Source organism: Sceloporus occidentalis, unplaced genomic scaffold (assembly GCF_023333645.1).
Source record: "Sceloporus occidentalis isolate IW3139 unplaced genomic scaffold, rSceOcc1.0.p SCAF_5, whole genome shotgun sequence".
NCBI classification, from domain to species: Eukaryota; Metazoa; Chordata; class Lepidosauria; order Squamata; family Phrynosomatidae; genus Sceloporus; species Sceloporus occidentalis.
Window position 1 is genome coordinate 166435205 of NW_028316985.1, and position 15951 is coordinate 166451155.

The 15951-nt window shown below is 38.0% G+C and overlaps 1 protein-coding gene across 3 annotated transcripts in view; it reads right to left on the reverse strand.

Moving 5' to 3' along the window:
- Nucleotides 1-15951, reverse strand: part of DAPP1 (dual adaptor of phosphotyrosine and 3-phosphoinositides 1) — a 44620-nt gene that overhangs the window by 19690 nt on the left and 8979 nt on the right. For 2 of the 3 annotated variants that reach the window (XM_089527087.1, XM_089527085.1), the window contains exon 2: nucleotides 1105-1227. In XM_089527087.1, coding sequence (XP_089383213.1) covers nucleotides 1105-1227 — 123 coding nt within the window. Of the gene's footprint in view, nucleotides 1-1104; nucleotides 1228-2781; nucleotides 2830-15951 lie in introns of those variants that run through there. The other variant, XM_089527086.1, reaches the window with a different exon arrangement.

The window sequence follows — 15951 nt, forward strand, 5'->3', positions numbered from 1 at the left end:
ATCAATTATTCCCAGAATATAACAAGCAGCCCCTTAACCTATGATGAAGGGAGATTTCCATTTTACCAAAATCAATGGGATTACTTTGCATGCTTATCTCAGGTGCAGGCAGGGCCCATGTTCTTGGCAGGGAATTCAGTGACCTAGAGATAAGTACAAAATAAATGTCCTTCATGGGGTGGAAAAGCACCTCCAAGTGTGTTTTGTTTTGTCAGCAATACCGAGGTGGAATGACTCATTGTCAAAAGGAAGAGTTCCTTGTCTCTCAAAATCAGGACAGTTGGAGAGTGTGTACTCTACTTACAAAAGCAGCTACTAAATCTTACTTCAACAATGGTAACAAGAGAGTGTCTTTCACCACCCTTCAGGGTAGCAGATTAATTTATGGGCTGCAGGACAGGGCATTTGGCACACACAGGTATGTCCTCCAAGAGAAGGAAACAGCCAAGAGAGTTGGGAGAAATGATGGCATGGCACTGCTGATCCCCCAGGATCTGTTACCTAAAGTGGCTGAAGGCCTCATGATAGCGATGGTCCCACTTGCCAGATATAAAGCAAGAGAATATTCATATACTTTCTAATCTCCTTATATGATGAGGGATAAGACAGTTGCAGCTTCTTCAACCTGTTTTCTCCCTGGATCTGTGATCCACAAAGGTATCATGTGTACCACACACATACACTTTCTCTGTTGCTGCCTGTTGTATCCCGAGTCCTTATCCATTACAGTAGTTTAGGGGAAAGAATGGTTGAAACAAGTTGCAACTGCATGACTTCCTCTAACACATGGGCATTTACAGATATTTCATTGTTCTCTGGCTTTGAACCTGGCAATACTAATTAAGCATCTGCTTAACATTCTTTGGTTTAAATTAATAGTATCTAAACATGCTGGCACTGGCCTGTGCTATGCTGCAACGTATTTGAAAAAGCATTTCCCACTTGCAGCTGAAAGGGAGTGTGATATTACTGCACAAAAAAGTGTTTTCATTTAAAAGGGGGTTTCCACTCTAATATATTTCAGAATATATCACCATGTGTGAACATCTCAAAGCTCAGGAAGGTTCACAGGGAATCATGTAAGGGATACTCATAACACTGTACCTTACTGACAGAGAAAAAAGTGCAGTTTTGCCATCGCTCTTCCTTAAGAGGTAGCTTCCATCACTGCCATTGGAAAGAAGAAGGGCCTCTGCTGCATGACGAGTGAGACCATCATGGTACCACCTAACAAGACATCGAAGATCAAGATCCATTAAGTGTCATATTGGTTACAATGAGCTATAGAGCAAAAGGTTGTTCTCACAGGCAAAGAATACTGTACATCACATTGCAATAATGGACAGTGGCAATAAATGTTATCCATCAGTATCAGATTTAAGGGGAAACAGGCCAGTGAACCCTTGTGATGACACATAAGGTCAATCAACTATTCAAGAGCAACAAATTCTACAAACACTTCACATGAAAAACTGACAATACTGCACTGACATTCAATGGCTGATCAATAGGAAAAATTAGAACATCAGTATGCCCATCAACCCAAAGATGCATAAAACAGATTGACTGTGATTATTAGACCCATACAGACAAACATGATCTCACAACACAGAGACAAACCATTCATGTAAATTGTGTATCAACATTGGCTCACAAATGCCATTATAAAAAACTACTCCTAAATTAAACAAGTGAAAAGGAAGTCTAAGTCACATAGGTAGATATACAGAATCACAGAGATAGAAGAGACTAAAAGGGTCATCCAGTCCAACTACTGTCATGCATATTGTATACTGTAACTCAATAGAAGCATAATGAAACAGAGTACACAATAATGGGGCAATGTAGACTTTAGCTTGACAGGAATCTCTACTTCCTAAAAATAGAAAGATTTCCTGTCCTGATTATGGAAGTAAAGATCATTTTGATATCTCCCAGAATCACAGAAGCCAGCAAGGTCAGTCTGGATCATTTAAATTAGGCTGATATCTGGTTTTCATCAGTGGTATCACTAGGCTTGGTGTCACCTGGAAGTCATAGTGTCACCCCCCCTTGACCTTCTCCCATTTCACACCATACAGAATCCTTAGTCATGCTTTTTTGCACTAAAATTACTAGTAAACCGTAATTCCCATATGCTAGGATTGAACCAGGGCAGTTAAAGTGGTCTCAAACCAGATTATTTCTGCAGTGTGGTTTGGACCATTGCCAACCTGAGGTGGCCATCCCGTTCTTCCTAATGGTAAAGCAGGTCCATCTGTTCAACCAAATGTTTCAACTGCAGAAAATATTTTCAAATCATTTTAGCAGCTTTCTAAATCTGTATTTCCTGAAGCCTTTTCTTCATAACGTCTTCTTACTGGTAGACTTCCTCTTTTGAACACAAGCCCTGTGCATTCAAATTCCTGAATACATACATACAAAAAAGAAAAAGAAGCAGGAACCAAGCCTGTTGTACTGATATTCACAATGAAACAACTGCCAATAATGCTCGCAGTAACACAGTATCCCTGCCGTCTTTTCCCCCCACTCACCAGGTCGGTTAAATTAAGTCTTAAACCTCTGGAGTAATTTGCTTGGATATAGCTGATTTTTTGTGCTACTAACATTCTTGTGTCAAATCTGAATGGAAGGGAGCAATATGTGTGCACTCGTCTGCTGCTTATAACACATGGGTGAGGGGTATGTTTTGTCATACAAAATGCAGATCATTGTTCAGTGAACGAATTAAATACATGAATTCCTTACTCATCTATTCATGCCTTACTTTAAATTACCCACCTTGCTTTATAGGTAATTTGCAGAACCTGTACGCTTAAAGCCATCATGTCTCGTCGAACCTTCAGAGATACTTGGCACAGCTTTACATTTTAAACTTTCTTAGAATCACAGGGGGCCTAGTTGTACATCAAGTCTGACGCACAATTTGCATGTCAGGAATGGATGTAACTGTAGCATCCCGATCCCATGCAGGAAATCCAGAACAAAACTGGTCCCAAAAGATGGCTGATCCATCCTCTGATTGAAGGTTTCCAGCAAAGAAGAGCTCTCCACTATTCTAGAGTCTAATCTGCACAGCAGAAATAATACAGTTGCTCAATGCAATGGGATCCTGGGATTGGTAGTTTGTTGTGGTACCAGAGCTCTTTAACAGGAAAAGCTAAATATTTTTTGCCAGAATTCTATAATACTGAGCCATGGCAGTTAAATCAGTTTCAAACTGCATTATTTCTGCAATGCAGATTAAACCGCAGTTAAAGTCATCCTATTTGTTTAGGGTTGCCATAAATGAGGAGCTCCGAACCGGGACAAATTTTAAAACCTTGTCCTCCTCCTCCTTCCTGGCTTGGGAGGAAGCCTCGGCCTCCTCTCAGGCCGGGAAGGATGCAAGGGCTGCTCCTCATCGCGGCGATCACCGCGGTGGGAACCAGCCTCCTCCCGGCCCCCACTCCCTTTCCCGGCCTCTGTGAAGGCTTGGGCCTCCATAGAGGCCGGGAAGGAGGGAGGAGAGCGCCCGCGATCGCGGCGATCGCGGGCGGCCGCCACTCCCTTTCCCGGCCTCTGTGGAGGCTTGGGCCTCCATAGGGGCTGGGAAGGAGGGAGGAGAGCACCCGCGATCGCCGCGATCGCGGACGGCCCCACTCCCTTTCCCGGCCTCTGTGGAGGCTTGGGCCTCCATAGGGGCTGGGAAGGAGGGAGGAGAGCGCCCGCGATCGCCGCGATCGCGGGCGGCCCCCACTCCCTTTCCCGGCCTCTGTGAAGGCTTGGGCCTCCATAGGGGCCGGGAAGGAGGGAGGAGAGCGCCCGCGATCGCGGCGATCGCGGGCGGCCCCCACTCCCTTTCCCAGCCTCTGTGGAGGCCCAAGCCAGGGCCGCGGCGGCTGAGGTGGCCGCGGTGGGCGGGGCCGTCCCGGTTTGGGCGCCAAACCGGACGGGGACCGGGATGGCACCGCCCAAACCGGGATTGTCCCCCCGGCGGGATATGGCAACCCTATATTTGTTCAACTTCTATGTAGAAAGTATCACATGCAGAGCAGGCTTAGACTCAGAGGAAGGAGGAGTGAGGATCAAAGGAAGGAATAGCAAAGTAAATTACATCAACAATATTCCGACAATCCACTAACAGATAATACACTTTAAAGAGAGGGGGCATATAATAAAGCCTTTTGTTGTGTGAATTTAAGACATTTTAACAACGTAAGGACCATAGTTTTTAAAAAGCATATTCCTAGGTCTCAAGGGTACTTTTTTTAAACAACAAAAAGTAAATTTGCAAACATTGTTCTACAGCATCTCAAAAACTGGTGCTGCATATGCAATATAAAAGACAACAGCAAGTCCCATCCTCTTTCTTGGGTTCCTACCCTCTCTTCCCACATCTTCAGTATCCCCAGACCTAGGGCCCTTTCACACTCCAAAATTACAACACTATGATTCCCCTTCAACTACCATGGCTGCATCCTATGGATCCCTGGGATTTTAGGACATTATCACCCAAGCCTTCTTCTTACCGCAAATCATGCGAACAAATGGTTTGTTTTTTAAAATCAAAACGCAAACATGCCATTTTGTGAGCAGCCATTATCTCGCATCCTCACAACTGCACCATTGGGGCTGCTGTTGTCATTGCACTCTCTTCCTAACTCCCCTTAACCTTGCCATATGCCCTATCCAGAACCTCTTCCATTTTATTTTATTTTTTACTTTTTAAATGCAGCTCTGTAGTCTTTGAAATGTGATTTAAGATTTTCAGAAAGAAAGAAAAGCTATATTACAAAAAACAAAACAAATCAGGCTGCCTGGGAAGATATACAGTCGCCCCTCCTAACTCGTGGATCTGGGATCCGTGCCTCAAATATCCGCAGAGGGGTAACCTCTGCTATTTCCAATGGCATGCACACCCAGGCCACACGCACAGTGGCATGCCCCATTCAAGCCTATGATGTTTGAATATGTGCAAGCTTCCGTTTTCGCTGAGGGTCAGGAACAGATCCTCCACAAAAACGGAGGACCAACTAGTTTTAAAATAAAAACAAACCAGGCTGCTGGGAATAGCAAAAGGAAAAGGGGACAGGAGGAGAGTGTGACACCACATGACTGCCAAATTGCAACTGCCCAGGCAGTTTGTGTAGGGACACTAAAATACAACAGGTGACACGGTGGGGATTATAATTGATCATCTGTTTGTTTGTTTGTTTGTTTGCTGCACTTTGGAAGTAAAAATAATCAGATGATCGCTTAAAATCACAGTGCAAACGGTATGCTGTCAACATGGGCTACTGGAAAGACCCTTACATTGAATACTTTGTGAGGCAGCCCAAAGAAGGGAAGGCGCCCGAAATCAGTCACGATATTATTATGATCCGTCAGGTTAATATATATCACAGGAACACAGCACCCTAATCCCCACTGTGCCATCTAGTGTATTTTACTGCCCATACACAGACTTTTTTATTCCTTTCCATGATGTGGACCTCTTATGCTCAGTAATGACCAGATGTATGAACAATTTAAATTAAAAGACTCCCTGGAACATAAAAAATAATCCTTAAATAATTTTCTGATTATTTCTCATCTACCGTCAGGTGAAAAAGTAAGTAAGTGGCAACATGTGGAGCCTCACAATGAAATGACTGCTCATAACATCTCTAGGCCTGCCTAGTTACCCTACAGCTCCCTAGCCCTCCATACTCAAACTTCCTTCTCTCAGCACAGAATAGTGAGAGATAACTAAGCCTTCACATTTTTACTGCTAGCAGTAAAATGCTGCTTGCTCTAAAATGTTCATAGCAGTTGTTTCAATTGACCTTTTCTCTTGCATCATGCATATTTTACTGTTTTGTTAGAAAATGTTGGTTTACTGGATTTTTGACCACCAACAACTGAAGATGGTTGAACTGATTGATTCTGAGGGATGCTTTCCACAATTCTTGCAAGGAATGCCAACCTGTTAATCTCTGTACTACAGCCTTTGAATATCACTACTGAAAAACTAAAGATGGAAGAAGAAATTTATTTTGAAACTGAGGGGTGTTTTTAGGAGAAAAAAGATTACTGTAATTTGCAAATTCATTAACAACATAATAAAATTAAACAATCAAACAACATAACAAATGAGATGCAATCACATGTACCATTTTATCAATAAAAGATTGAGCAAATAATAACTTTTGTCATATTTCAGCCCACGATTAAGTACCAAGTCCTTCTAAAAGGCAAGTTGATGAGGAGGTGAGTGTGCAAAACAGGCTCGACTGTTATAGACATAGAGAAACCAGTCCTGAACAAATTATTCATTGGGAACAAATCTTTTAGCTGCTCTTATATTATGTGACAATTCCTCTATGAGGAATGAAGATTTTTGCCCACCAATCAGCCATGGATAAATTACCTTCCTTCCAATTTTTAGCTATTATTGTACAGTATGAGCATTCAGAATGTGATAACCTCTTTGTGCTTTAAAGATTTATTATTGTGGATAAACAGGGAGAGTTGTAAAAGGCTCCTACAATAGTTCACTTTTTGCTTTGTGACTCAATCCAGAATTTGAGACCAAACGTTATGAATGGTCAGGCATTCTAGTTCTAGCCATATCTGCAAATAGGTGACTAATGAATTACAGCCTTGCCAACGTGTTGGTGCATCATTTTTAACCATTCTAGCTATCTTAAGAGGAATGTGATATACCGGCAGTTAACTTTAAGGACATTTTCCCAAGTAAGAGTAGATCTAAATCTAAAAGTGGGGGGAAGACCAGACAAGAAATCAGTCACTAGCCAAGGTTTTAATCTTGTGGTCTGCTTCCCATCCCCATTTAACACTACCATCTCCATATACTGAACTTGTCAACCAACTATAATCTTTTACTGCATATCCTTTAAATGAGTTACAGGTTTCTAAATATAGTGTTTCAAAGAGCATCAGAGAAGAAGAGCTATAATCCTTCTGTATAATATTTTTTAAAGCAAAAGTAGCAACTTAATTCATTAAAAGCCAATTTATGAAAAGGAACTTCCGGTGTGCTGGTGTTGCAGGAGGACGCAGGTCAGGGCTGCTCCTGACAGCGTCTCCACGGCTGCGGTTCTTGGTGGAACGGGGCTGCCTTCAACCCGTCCATGCCTATCTTTGATATAAGAAGGCATCGTAATTAGTTCGTTGGGGACCTTGAGGCAGGCTTTGGGGGTTGGAGAATTCTCCCCCACCTTATATGCCGCTTCTTTAGGTCAAAGAACTAACGCCTCCCGCAGCTGTAGCCGTTTCAACGGCAGGCATGAAGCCCACACTCACCTTAACCTTGATTGAAGCATTGGAGCTGAGTAGATGAAGTTTTCCTTTTTGAGTGCCTTGTTTGAGGTTCGTTGGTGTTTTTTTTTCGTGGAGCTGGCAAAGCTATCCTTATCTTTTTGAGAAAAGAAGGCTATTTGTTTTGGAGAAGACATTTGAAGCCTCTTAAATTAATTGGAAGAAGGCAAAGGGGGAACAGGAAAAAAGCCGCGGCGCAGCCCAAGGTGCAGCTAAGGAGCAGCTAGCAGCATCAATCATTAGCATTTTGAAGGGCAGCGAAGGAGTGTGTTTGTTTAACAGGGCAGAAGTGGAGGAATGACTTAAAAGCCTCTTTTCTTGGAATTCTTATTAATTTGGACTATTATCTAATCTTTGATGGAGATTGAGAAGCTCTGTGTAACTTTGGTGAAGCTTGGTATGGAGGTCGAATTGAACATACAATTGGACTGTAGCAACATCATTGTTGTTATTGTTGTATTTCTTCTAATGTGAATTGAACTCCAAGCAAAGCTGTGTACTGTGGAGGATGGTTTAACATTTTATGTGAGAGAAAGATATCACAGAGTGTCAGAAAACGCTGAGGATTTGTTTAACGTTTTTCTTCTTTATTGGTGGCTTGGAGATCCCTACTGGAGAGTTGGGGTAAGAGCAAGAGACTCTAACTTGTTCAAAGAAGAAGACACTATTGGAATCTGGGAACTACTAATTAAGAAGCAGAGATCTGACTTCAACTATCTCTTTTATTTGGATACAGTATAAGAGCCCTAGGATTGGACTTTATTGTATTAAGAACACTATTAAGTGACTATTTATATATGGACACTAGAAGTTCTGTTCGAAGAAAAGAAGCTGTAAGATCAAATTTACTTCCTTGAAATCTCTTAGTGTTTTTTTTTTTTTTTTTTGGGGGGGGGGGTGGATTTTTATTCTATAGGTGTTAAAGTAATTAGATAAAGATTAATCTTAGTAATCAGGGTAAATCTGGTAGAAGAAATAGAAATAATCCTATAGCTTTTGTAGTCACTGAAAGTGAATTTTGACACTGTAGGCCAAGAAGGAAATTTGTTAATTTGTTAATAATACATTGTTGCGAGTCTCCCAGACTGCTTTACTAATGCAATATAGTTTCTTTATTCTAAGTTTATTATGCTCTCTAGTTACTTTAGAACTAAAATAAGGATATAAGGACTGTTATAATACATAAAGTATTATAAAGTAGCTTGTCAAAAATCTTTAGGAGACTTATAGTTCATAATTGACTTTGTGATTGCCACTTACTGGTCTCTGTCTCTTCTTTCCCTTATCCCTTATCTTGATTTATCTCTTTTTTCCCCCTATTATCTTTTAGAAAGAACATAGCAGTAATATGGCACAACCAAAAAAAAATCTAACTCAAAGTCAATTGCAGCTAACAACCCAAAGGCGGGGATCATTGGAAGATAGCATCAAGGTCACAGATCCTAATATTTTGCTATTGGATGAAATCAGAAAAATTAGACAAGAAATGAAAGAATTAAGATCAGAATTGAAAGAGGATATCAAGGAAGCAAGTCAGGAAACTAGAGAAGAAATTAAGGAGACGAGATCTGAAATTAAGGAAACTAGATCTGAGATTAGGAAAGACTTAAAGAAGGAATTAGATATTTTAGGGAAGAGAATGGACAAAATTTCAACTGACGTATCCAAAACTCAAAAGGATTTAGATACTTATAAAATTAAAACATTGGAATTGGAAAAATCTAATATGGATTTGGTACAAAAACAGGAGCAACAATATTGGAAAGATCTAAATCAAGAATTAAAGTATAGGGAAAAATCAATTAAAATCAGAGGGGTCAGTGAAAAACCCGGGGAAAATCTATTTGAACGCATTGTCCCATCTTTAGCCGAATTCATAGGTTTCACTTTGGAAAGGACAGAATGGGAAATAGATAAAATCTTCAGGATCCAATCTAATCAAGCAAAAGACAAGAATTTGCCAAGAGATATTGTAGTATGCTGTGTGAGATCTAGGATTAGAGATATGATAATTCAGAATAGCTACAATAACAAATTGATTATAGAGGATAAAGAAGCTAAGATCTTTAAAGATATTCCACCGGTTGTAATGCTGTCTCGTCAAAAATACAGAACTTTAGTTAATATTCTGAAGAATTTGGGAATTGACTTTAGGTGGGAGAGACTTGAAGGCCTCTCCTTTACTTACCGTCAGAAAAGACACAAGATTGATAATATTGAAAAAGCTAAAGAGATGGAAGATAGAATAAGAAAGGACTATAAAGACAACAAGGATGTTTTTGGATCAAATCGGCTCCGGATGAGAGAATGGAAACCGAGTGTACAACGAAATACTGAACCTAAAGAGGGAATAAATAGTGGGAAGGATCTGGAGGTTATTGAAGGTCAAGTGAGTCAGAGCAATAAGGAAATAAGACAACTGGAATCAAGCGAAAACCTATTAGGAGCCTTCTAATTAAAAAGAAAAAGATTTAAAGGAAGTTTTTCCTTAAATCTCCTTTCCCTTAATTTAGTGACCAAGAATCAAAAGAAGGCCTCAGTAGTAATTGTGTGAATTAACAAATAATTAAACTATTTTATTAATAAAATTTTCTCTAATTTTCTCCTCTTGCCGGTCTTTATTGGATTAGGAAGTTTAATCTAAAATGGTGGTAAAGATTATTTCCTGGAACGTTAAAGGAATTAATTCAAAATTTAAAAGAAGTCGTGTATTTCATTCGTTGGAAAAACTTAGAGGTGATATAGTTTGTATACAGGAAATCAAAATTAGAAAAAGAGAGGAACGACTTTTAAGAAACCCTAAATTAGGGAGTTGTTTTTGCTCTTTATTGGATGCTAAGAGAAGAGGTGTGGCAGTCTACATTAATAAAAAACTAGAATCGAAAGAGATTTTTAAGGATAATAACGGATCATATGTAGCTGTGGAAGTTAAGTTAAATGGTATGACAGTTTTGGTTGTGGGAATTTATGCCCCAAGCGATAATAAAGACCACTTTTATGTAAGATTACATGAAGATCTTAAACAAACTGATCACGAAAATGTCCTATTGATGGGAGACTTTAATGCTGTGATATGTCCAAAGATTGATAGGAAGTCAAATAGAAATAATTTGATAAAGAAAAATCAGGGTAGATTACCTAAGTCCTTTTTTTGTCTCAAGGACGATTATGCAATGGAGGATATTTGGCGGTATAAATATCAAGCAAGTAAAAATTATACTTACTATTCAGAAGCACATGACTCGTGGTCAAGAATTGATCTCTTTTTAGCATCAAGAAAGATTCTCCCTTATATTCAGGCTATGGATATTGAACCAAATACTCTCTCTGACCACAACTTAATAACTTTGAAGCTTTTTGAAAAAAGAGTAGAGTATTCTTGGAAATTACCGAGGGATTTACTGAATGATGAGGCTGTTATTGAAAAGGTAAAACACTCGATGAAATTATATTTCAAAGAAAATAAGACGGAGAATATCAGTAACAAAATCTTATGGGATGCTAGTAAGGCGGTTGTAAGGGGTATATTGATTCAACTTAATTCCGAAAAAAGGAAGAAAAATTTGAAAAGAATTATAGATTTGAAAAAAGCCTTAGTAGAGATCGAGAAAAAGTGGAAACTTAGTGGTGATAAGAATTTAAAAATTAAATTTGAAGTTATTAAACATGATCTGAAAGCACTGGAAATTGAAGAGGTAAAGAAAAAGCTACTTTATATGAGACAAAAACATTTTGAGAATGGGAACAAAGCTGGGAAGTTGCTAGCTTTTAAGTTAAGAAAATCAAGGGATAATAGAATTATAACGGAAATTAAGCATTCAGGCAAAACTTATACATTCCAAGAAGATATTAAGAAATTGTTTAAGAATTACTTTGAAGAAATATATAGTAGTTTTGAATCTGATCAAAGCAAAAGAGAGAATATCAAGGAATATATTAAGAAACAAAATGTGATGAAACTAAATGAGTTTGAAAGAAATTACCTAGATTTAGAGATTACAGCGGAAGAGATCATTTCTGTAATTAGGAGTATGAAATCTGATAAAGCCCCGGGACCCGATGGGTTATCAATGGTCTACTATAAAAAAATGGAAGAGATTTTGGTCCCTCACTTAAAAGATACTATAAATGATGTACATGTATATGGTATACCTGAGTCTTGGAATGACGCGTTAATCTCTTTAATATCTAAAAACAAGGATAACAAAACCGATTTAGGCAATTATAGACCGATTTCTTTAACAAACTCAGATTATAAGATCTATACGAAGGTATTAGCGGAAAGACTCAAGAAAGTATTAGTAAATCATATCCATGAAGATCAAAGTGGGTTCCTTCCAAAACGTCAGATTAGAGACAATGTGAGGGTGGTAATAAATATTATAGACTACTTTGAGCGTCATAATGATAAAAAACTGGCATTATTACTAATAGATGAAGAAAAGGCCTTTGACAGGTTAAGCTGGTCTTTCCTACTTGAATTGCTGAATAATGTGAATATGGGGCCAAACATGTATACGTGGATTTCATCAATATATCAGAAACAAAGAGCCCAACTCCTTGTGAATAATGAAAAAACAGAATATGTTAGTATAAAACGAGGTACTAGGCAAGGATGCCCTCTGTCTCCAATTTTGTTTATTATGGCCTTTGAAGTCCTGCTTAATAGAATCAGAGAAGATTCTTTTCTAAAGGGAGTAAAAATTAAAAATTATATCTACAAAGTAAGGGCATTTGCGGATGATTTGATTTGTTTTTTGGAAGATCCAATACATACTGTTGGATATCTTAATAAGATATTAGAAGTCTATGCAGATCACTCAGGCCTAAAAATCAACCATGCAAAGACTACATTTATAACCAAAAATCTTACGGTTGAGGAAGATAACTTATTAACAAATGTATCTGGATATAAAGTGAGTAAAAAAGCAAAATATTTGGGAATCTATATTACAAATAGAAATATCGATTTGTTTCCTAATAATTATGGCACTCTCTGGAAGAATGTTAAAAGTGATCTGATTTCTTGGTCCAATCTTCACCTATCTTTCTCTGGTAGAATAGCTGCCATAAAAATGAATATTCTTCCCAGATTTATTTATCTTTTTCTAAATCTTCCGATTATTTCTGCTGAAAATCATTTTGTGATATGGCAGAAGGAACTTTCTAAATTTTTGTGGGAAGGGAAACGCGCTAGGATAAAATGGAAAATTCTGACGGACGACTGGGAAAGAGGGGGCTGTGCACTCCCAAATCTCAAGCTGTATTATTTTGCTGCTTGTTTATGCTGGCTAGAAAATTGGTTTTTCTTTAACTAATGATAAAATGCTGAACTTAGAAAATTGTGACCTGAGGTATGGATTACACGCTTATCTGTGGTTTGGGAAGTGCAACGAACATAAAGAGTTTATACATCACTTTATTAGAAGATCTTTATTATGGGTTTGGATTAAAATTAAAAAGATTTATTATACCAATCTTCCATATTGGGTTTCTCCACAAGAAGCTTTTTATAATAGAACTAAGGATAACTCATCAAAGTGGATAAGATATGGAGATTTAATAGACACGAATGATAAAAGGCAATTTATTATGAAAACCAGGGAACAACTAAGCCTGTTGGGATTTAAGATTGAATGGTATTTATACCTCCAATTAAGTAGTAGATTCAAAACCGATTTAGACAAAATGGGTATTACTACTGTGAAGAATGATTTGGATATTATCATAGAAGATAAAAAAGGGAAACATTTATCGATGTATTACAAATCTCTTAAAGAAAGGAACCTAGAGAATGAGACCATAAAACACACAATGATTAGGTGGGCTCAAGATGTGGGGAGCCCTATTAAATTTGAAGAATGGGAAAAATCCTGGAGGGTAACGAAAAATTTTACCGCCTGCCAAAATTATAAGGAGAATTATGTGAAGATGTTATATAGGTGGTATCTGACTCCTACTAAGATTAATAAGATATATAAAACGGGATGCGTTAAGTGTTGGAAATGTGGTATTAAAGAAGGAACTTTCTTCCACTCTTGGTGGGCATGTTCAATATCTACTGAGTACTGGAAAAATATTCATAGCAAAATGGTGGAGATAATGTGTACTGATATTCCTTTTGATCCATTATTATTTTTGCTAAATATGACCAATAAACTAGATAAGGTCACAGAGATGAAATATTCAAAGATAATTTTATATATGATTACACTGGCTAGAATTTTATTTGCACAATGTTGGAAAAATCCACACTGTCCCAAAATAGATGTCTGGATATCCAAATTGAAAGAAGTTAGAAATCTTGATTTGTTAACAGCCGCTCTGCAGGATAAGGTGATAGATAAAGTGAAAGAAGAATGGTTTTGTGTAGATTTGTATTTGAATATATGTATATAATAAGTATATTATAGGCATTTCCCAGCAATTATGAAAATTTTGAAATTTATATTCCATTATTTTATTTCCTATTTGCTTTTAATTTCTGGTGGTACTATTTTATATAAAAATAATGATGGTAAAAGAGATTTCTTTTTGTTAAGTTATGTGAACCTCTTGTGAAAGTTATGTAATCTGGCACTAGAAGGGAGACTTGGAAGTTGATTGATAGAAAAATTAATATTTGGAAATAATTTTTTTCTGTTGTTGTTTGTGAAATTATGTTGTTTGTATGTATGTCTTTTTTGTATGTATATTCCCACTGTCTTTTACTTCAAAATACAATAAAATAAAAAAAAAAAAAAAAAAAAAAGCCAATTTATACTTATCCCTTCAAACTGCCTGAGCAAATAATCTTTACTTCTAGGTCTGCCTCTTGAGAACAAATCTCTTATTCCAAATATACCTCTTCCTTCTCATTTTGCATATTGATCTGTTTTGTCAGGGAAATAGAAATTAGGGTGAGACAGAAAAGGGGCAATAGGTGATGGCCAAGGAGCCAATATAGCTACCCACTGTTTCCAAAGAATTGCTCAAAATGGGATTTGAAATTCCATCTAGTGTTTTTCTTAAAATACTATTAAAAGGTAACTACCTCTCCAAGGGGGATTTTTGCTGGAGTTCCATAGAAACCTATTACAGTAATTTGTAGAGTCATATCTGATTATTTGAATAAGCTGACTCAACTGAAAGGGAGAAAATATAATTCAGTGCCAGGAACTATAGCAGAGTAGCAAGTTTCTGATATAAAATTTAATGAGGCTTATCTCAACAGACAATTTCAATGTCTACCATGTTTGGTGGTGGCCACACACATATACATTTTGAAACTCAGTTATTATGCTCTGAATAGCATCAGCCTTTTATTGAAGAAATTAATATAATCTTAGTAACACTTGTAAAAATATCGCTAGCACAAATCCTTAGTATGATATCCTTAAAAATGATCACCTTTGTCTTGCTGTCTTCCCAGCCCATGAAAGGGAAAGCAGTAGTGCCATTAACTATATGCAAACTTAATTGTCACTGTTTTTGAGCATATTATTAAGATTACTTGTGACTCATGCTTAATGTTTACTTTTCTTAGATGTGCTGTTGAAACTGAGTTATGAAACATGTGTTTGTGGTTGTTCCTTGCATGTTTTTGTATTGCATGAATTACCTCCTAGGATTGGTCAACATCCCTTCCCACCATCATCCCTGCAACTTCATACTTCACAAAGTACAGTATGTGAGGACTTGGGCTTTGCATTCAGCATTGGAGCTTTATTCGCTATTAATGTCTGCCTTGGTTGTGCCTGCCTTACAAAGTACAGCTATGCGCTTCTTCTGACCTGGAAATCCCAGTTTTGCAACTATAAACAGCTTTCCAATATTGGATGCTTGTATTTTGTGAACCCGATTTACTCATGACCTTCATAGATAACCAATGTATAGGTTTAACCAGATAAATGGCCAAAGTGTACTGCTATTCTGGCTTTCGAAGCCTAATTTCACATGAAGCAAGACACAGCACAATATCTAGCTCACAAATTATGAGTGAATGTGTGTGGCCTTGATGTGTGAAGATAGAAATGCTGCAAGGGAACTGTAAGTGATTTTACAGTATTAACTCCATGGATGCTCAAGTCCCATTGTTTAAAGTGGGTAGCTAAATTGTGTCCCTTATATAAAATGGCAAAATCAAAGGTTTGCTTTTGGGAATTTATATATTTTTTTGAATATATTCAAACCTGTGATGACTGGTCCTTCAGTCATCTGGGAACTTCTTCTGAACCATAAGGGGTTAATCTGGGAGGAGGAACATGCTAATGAGAGATGACATCACATGCTAATGAGCTGTAGCATCACAGCTGATGTAAGGTCTAACTGACCAATCAGAACGTAGGACCGCGAGATTCAAGAACTTTCTATGGGGAATCTTTAAAAGGCCCTTTGATGCCATGCGGTCTTTTGTCTCTCTCTTGATCCTCCCCGGAGGGGGAACCAGATGATGTCTCTTGGAGTCTGGGGGACACAGACTCAGGAATGCAGGTAGAGTTGGCAAGGAGCCAGCTCCCTGCATCCAGGAACTCAAAAGGACTACAAATCCCATCTTCCGTGAGTAGTTAGGAATGTGTTAGCTAGTGCGTTTAGGCTTTTTGTTATTTTCAACAATGGCTTGTCTGGAATGAACTCTGTAACTATGTTCTTTGACCTGCAAGGCAAGGA